The sequence below is a fragment of the Capsicum annuum genome, chromosome 1, assembly GCF_002878395.1.
Source record: "Capsicum annuum cultivar UCD-10X-F1 chromosome 1, UCD10Xv1.1, whole genome shotgun sequence".
NCBI lineage: Eukaryota > Viridiplantae > Streptophyta > Magnoliopsida > Solanales > Solanaceae > Capsicum > Capsicum annuum.
The window spans coordinates 10,705,553-10,711,910 of NC_061111.1; the positions used below are offsets into that span (position 1 = coordinate 10,705,553).

At 39.4% G+C, this 6,358-nt stretch overlaps 1 protein-coding gene across 4 annotated transcripts; it reads right to left on the reverse strand.

Moving 5' to 3' along the window:
* Positions 1 to 164: 164 nt before the first annotated feature.
* LOC107867887 lies at positions 165 to 4,608 on the reverse strand. 4 transcript variants are annotated; one of them, XR_007042820.1, is made up of 6 exons: positions 3,619 to 4,608; positions 2,043 to 2,508; positions 1,828 to 1,833; positions 1,310 to 1,605; positions 659 to 1,115; positions 165 to 463 (listed from the first exon to the last, which is right to left on the reverse strand). XR_007042820.1 is itself a non-coding variant. In XM_047393611.1 (6 exons), exons 1-5 carry the CDS (start codon positions 3,922 to 3,924, stop codon positions 771 to 773), a joined length of 1,419 nt encoding a protein of 472 aa, XP_047249567.1. In that variant the 5' UTR covers positions 3,925 to 4,606; the 3' UTR covers positions 165 to 463; positions 747 to 770. The 4 variants fall into 4 exon arrangements, 2 of the variants coding, with proteins under 2 accessions (XP_047249567.1, XP_047249569.1); XM_047393611.1 differs by having other exon boundaries at positions 747 to 1,115; positions 3,619 to 4,606; XR_007042824.1 differs by lacking the exon at positions 1,828 to 1,833.
* Between the last annotated feature and the right edge of the window lie 1,750 nt (positions 4,609 to 6,358).

The window sequence follows — 6,358 nt, forward strand, 5'->3', positions numbered from 1 at the left end:
CAAACCCTGCACATAGCGGGGGAGCTTCACTGCACTAAACTACCTTTTATCTCCTTGTTGGAAGGTAAAAGGATGACGGCAAGCTAACCACGAAAAATATACATAACCTGCAGTACCTAGGCTGATGCCTTAAGAAAACATTTACTCTAAAAAAATTGCCAGGATTATGAAAATTGTACCACTCATCATTTGATCAAAAGCTTCTTGAGCATAGGCGTTATCGAAAAAAAACTGCAAAGCAGGCAACTATACCATGATATTCAGAATTTCCAAATCTCATGCAAGAGCTCAAACTTTCACTACCACCCCACTAACCCCCAAATAAGAACACTGATTCAATTGTCTTTACAACCTCAATGGTACCATAATCAGCATCTCTCATGATCTTTCTACATCTCCAAACATAACTTGTCCAGACTCTGATTCATCACAGTTGAAACCTCGGAATCCAACAACTTGCATCCTGAAAATTTTAAATACTAATTAATTAAATGCATCTAAGTAAAGAGAAGCTACAAAATCTTCTTATAAAATCAAACATCCGCCACCCTATCCATCAAAAGCGGCAAGACGATTCAGAGATCCGACATTTTCTAAATTCTAAACTTCCAATTAAATATACCCTTAAAAAACACAATTTATGTCGAACAGAGCTCACCAATCTAAAAATGGCAGAGCCAATGCTTTAGGTGAAACGTGAAATGGACTTAGGACTCTCAGCTTGTCAAAAGGGTAAGACAACTCACCATATAAAACTCCAATCTACCCATCTAGTACCGATTATAGGCTTTCCCAAAATCATCACGCCTCTGACGCTGAAAGTCGTAACTGTCATGTGGCCTTGATGGGTGGTAGTTATCCATAGGGTTTGGATACCTTCCCCTTGGTTCCATTGGTATGTTGGGCCCAGAATAATGTGGATTAGCTGCAGAGTTCTCATACTCTTGATAACTCTGTTGATTGTAACCACCAAACCCAGAGGTTGACATACGTTGTTCTGCCAGCTGTTGCCTCCTTAGTGCATCAAGTTGAAGAAACTCTTCCCATTGCTTTGCATGTTCAACTCTAAGGACGGCCAATTTCTTCATGTAGTTTCCTCTTATTTCCCTGATGGCCTAAAATTTGACAAACCAAAACAAACTATCATTGGAGTCCTTACATATAAACATAAGCTGACTGGAATTTAACACATCTGCATGATGCAATTCAGAGACGGTCCCCCTTCAAAGCCAAAAGCAAGTTTGAAACAAATAAGAATTTCAAATGGAAAAACTAAAAGGAGAAATGAAAATTTAAGTAAATCTCATACCTCTCTATGCTTATGATTTTCTTCATCTTCTTCCTTGTCCCGAATTCTTCCTAGATCTATGGCGTCCTTTTGGTATTCCAATTCAACACTCTCCAATGATTGTGGAACGGGGTGGTCAAAATCACGGTTAGGTTTCATGTCAGATCCACGTCTACTCGCATCCCAACCATCAGATCTATAGATATCCCTGCCCTGACCATGACCATCATATGAACTATACGAGTTACTCATATAAGCGGGGCGTGCAGGAGACTTTGACAGGCTTGATCGACCTCTAGCTCCATCATTACCATAAGCTTCATCAAATGAAGAATGGGTTAAGCACTTCCAGTGAAGAACTCTAACAATGATGGCAGCTTTAACATGGCTAACTATCTTAAATTCTCATATTGAATCCATCTGAAGCAAACGAGTCTCTACATACTTTCAGTGAAAATTTTCATTGAGGAACACAATCCTTTCAGAGACCACCAGGAATGTTACATCAGAATCGAACAGAATGCTTGAAAAGAACTTACCTCTTGCTGCCACAAAAAGAAAAAAAACGATAAACTAAGCAGCGTACATTATGAATATAAATAAATAAATCAACATCAGAACAAGCCTGTGAAGTTCATACCCACAAAACTTATTTGCGAAAGTCACAGAAGGGAAAAATAAGAAACCAAAAGCAGGCTAAAAGTCAAAGTGTGATCTACTTGTAGAAAAGACGGTGGACAATTTGCTTTCCTACCTTGTGAATTACCCCTTGCAATTTTGTGAAAATCATCATGACCGCGATCATCAACGACCTTCTCTTGTCTTCCATACCTATGGTGCAACTGTGATGCACTCTGGGGACTGTGATTGGATCTCTGAGAATCAGAACGTGCCATACGAGATCTGACAGGACTACGAGATCTGACAGGACTTCGGCGCTCAGGTGACCTTGATCGGGACACCTGAGAACTAGAAGGACCCTTTTTGTCAGCCTCTTCTTTAATTTTATGCACAGCATCCACTCCTTTTCTTAGGATCAATCTGTCCTTCCCGCTGACGATAATAAACTTCTCCTCTAGTTTGATTTTGCAGCCAACATCCTTTTCAATTTGATTTATAACTTTCTCAGTGAATAAAGCTTTCACATGGTTTTCCCTTGCAGGCACTCTCTCAAAGAAATCTTGAGACTTGCGACTCGCTCCTAGAGTAGATGGACATCCCTACACATGGTTTGTTTAGCACACAACATAAACTTTGACCATTTGCATAGGCTCTTCTGTGAGTCTATGAGAGAAAAACCTTTGACAGATGTGGAGGCACACAACCTTTTGTGTTTTGGAAAGGCAGCCACGTTTATAATAGCTAAATAGTGATCATATATTCTTGTGTCAAACAAGGTTTGTTAATAAAGACATCATCAGTTTGCCCAAAACCTTGTCAAAATCCTGGTTGGGCTGATAGAAACAGCATGCAGGAAAACTTTCATAAAAGAAAAGGATTGCAGGGACTATCCAAAGGGCCATCATCCCAGACAATTCATGTACACAGGTTAACTTATTTTTCTTTAGTTATGCCTTTACTCATAGGGATCACAAGCAAAAACTTGACAGTTAACACTCTTAACCAGTCAGTTTTAGTTATCAAGTAAGATAACAGCGTATACAAGAAAAATTATTTTTGAGAAGTAGATATCAGCACATGCAAGAAAGATACCTCATGGATGGGTTTTCAGTTTTCCTACCTATCCAAGCCACCCAAAAGAAGGATTTTAAAATTTGCTAGTTAGAAGAAGGGAAAAGCAAGAAGATGAGCGTAATGACCAGTTTATATTATGCAGTTGACCCAGCATAACAACAACCAAAGGAAAATGTTGCTCTACAACTATATAATAACTGCATAGAACTGGACAGCAAGGGTACGATGAACATGATTGCCTTCACCAGAAAATAAAGGAGAATGCTAAGGAGTAAGACTGTGATAACGAAAAAAAAAAATGAACTCAAGTTTCTCGCCAATTGTTCTTAGGAAAAAAAAAAAGAATCAACATCCTAGAGACTAGAGAGCGAGCGTGAGGAACAAAGGAAATCCACTTGAAACGGCATAATCATCAGAATCGGCTGCAGCTTCATTGACTGACTGAACTGGTACCTAACTTTTCTAGGCTCCTGGTGCTGGCTGTAGCCATGGGAGGTGGGAATTATATAATAAAGGGATTGAGCAAATGTAAATATTTCATGACTAAGCCTGTGTGATCCTTAAAATCTCTCTCCCTCCTCGACCCAAATAGTAGTAACAAGAATACTAATAAGAACCCCAATACAAAGCAGTACCTGAGTAAAGTGGCCTGACTCTCCACATATTTTACAAATCATTTCTTCCTCCTTCCGTTTCTTCCAGTTTCTCTCAGTTGCTTTGGATTTAGCTTCCCAAACCTTCGCTTCCCTGCTAGTAAAATCCGTCGGGACAGCATTGGGGTCGCGGGCATCCTCTTCTTCCTCATCTGAACCAACATGAGGCCTCCTTTCTGTCACTGTTTTATCTTGTGGCTTTGTTGTGTTGGATCTAACAGGTCCAGTATATTCCTTGTAAAGATCACTGAAATCATCATCAACATCTGAATCTTGCCTACTAGACATATCAAAGACCACCCTGTTCTGGAAACAGTGAAAAGAACAAGGAAAGCGAGAAAACGTGTTACTAACACAGACAAGGACAAATTACACAAAACAGAATTCATTTCAAGATTTTTTGGTAAAATATCCAATATCAATTTAGCAACCTTAAGGGTGTGGTTTTTGAACTATAAGCAGCCTAGTTTTATAGAAAAAGTACAACAACAACAACAACAAACCCAGTGTATTCCCACAAAGTGGGGTCTGGGGAAGGTAAAATGTACGCAGTCCATACCGCTACCTCCGAAGAAGTAGAGAGACTATTTCCAATAGACCCCCAGCTCAAGATAAAGAATAGTAAACAAGGTCACAATGAAACATGAAACAGGATGGATGGCATAACAGGAATAAGGAATAAGAAATGAGAAATAATAAAAATAGAAATAAGACACCCACACAGTAGTACTATACACTCACAGACCAAAGACACCCACCACACCCAAACTCTCCTAACTAACAGCTCCTACCTATGCCCATATTCCTAAGATTACTAACCCGACTACACAAAAGCTCTTCTAACTACTTGCTACGACTCACCCACACACACTAGCCTTCTACCGTTATCCGCGACCTCCACACCTTTCTATCTAGGGTCATGTCCGCAGTAAGCTTGTAACTGCTCCATGTCATGTCTAATCACCTTCCTCTAGTATTTCTTCGGCCAACCTCTACCTCTCCTGAAACCATCCAAAGCTAGTCTCTCACACCTACGAACTGAGGCATCCGTCCCCCTCCTCATCACATGTCCAAACCATCTCAGTCTCACTTCCCGCATCTTGTCCTCCACCTAAGCCACTCCCACCTTCTTTCGGATAGTCTCATTCCTAACTTTATCCCCTCTAGTAAGTCCACACATCCAATGCAACATTCTCATTTCCGCCACCTTCAATTCTTGAATGTGTGAGTTCTTGACTGGCCAACACTCTGCTCCATACAGCATGGCCGGACGAACTGCCACTCTGTAGAATTTTCCTTTAAGCTTATGGAGCACCTTCTTATCACACAACACTCCCGAGGCAAGCCTCCACTTATCCAACCTGCCCCAATACGTTTCGAGACATCCTCATCAATCTCTCCATTCCCCGAATCATAGACCCAAGATACTTAAAACTATCCCTCTTACAAACAACCTGTGAATTCAACCTACTACCACCTCTTCCTCCTGCCTCAAGTCATTAAACTTGCATTCCATATACTCCATTTTGGACCTACTCAACCTGAACCCTTTAGATTCACCATTTGAGAAAAAAGGGATTGATCCATATAGGCGTACAGAAAAAAAGCTTAAAGGCTTCCACGTATATAGAGATTCTAGCTAATCAGTTAGTCACTATGAATGTTTAATGAGTTCCATACATACATTGAATTCCTATAGATGTGACTTATAGATTTCTTTAGCCCAATGACTCATATTTCTCTCTATACACATGTCTACATGATTACCTACAGAGAACCTTTTCGGCTTTTCCATCTCTTCTACCTCTAGGTTAAATGACCATTACATCGCCCAGAAGCATGCATAAACATGTTAGATCAATTTGTGTTTGGTTTCAAAATTCAGGTTGGACTCCTTTCCTCTTTTCTACTCGTTCTGTTGGATTTACTTGTCACTATTTCCTAATTCGATTTCCATTTTTATTTGTCATTTTTGACAAATCAAGAAAAGACAAATTCTTCCATGTTTTACCCTTAATATTAATTACTTATTCTCCAAATCATTTTCCAATACCTATAACTAAACATCAATTAACAGGGGTAATATGGTAAAGTCATTATACCAAACATTCTTTTCTTATTAGGTGTGTCAAGTCAAAATGTGACAAGTAAATCCGAATAGAGGAAGTATTAATGCGAGCCTATTCCCCTAGTATAAAAGTTGACAATCTAATTCCTACACGGAAAACACTTTAGGCACTAAAAGAGAATATTCTAGCTCTCTTTTCCGAGTAGTCCTGGGAGGTGACCTTTAGGGGTCGTTTGGTAGTTGGTTAGAGTTATGCAGGTATAATCAATACATATATAAGTTATGAGGTTATTTATGTATTATTCTATGCATGGACTAGTTATGCAGATATATAAGTTATGAGGGAATTTATGTACTATTCTATGCATGGACTAGTTATGCAGGGTTTACTAAATCATGTATTAGTTATTCATGTATTACTTATTCCACCTTCTATGGTTCACAGCAAGTTCAACCTATAGTGACAAAGGGAACATTTTCGCCGGAGCCATGGAAAAGTATTCACTACTGCTTACAGTGCCTTTATTCACTCGTCTAGCTACTTCAAAACTGTTAAGCACACACGTGGAGTCAAATTTCTCTCTACAATGTTACGTAGGTAGACTGATTATTGTAGGTAACTGTCTCTAATGGTTTAGAATTCGCTCATAACTT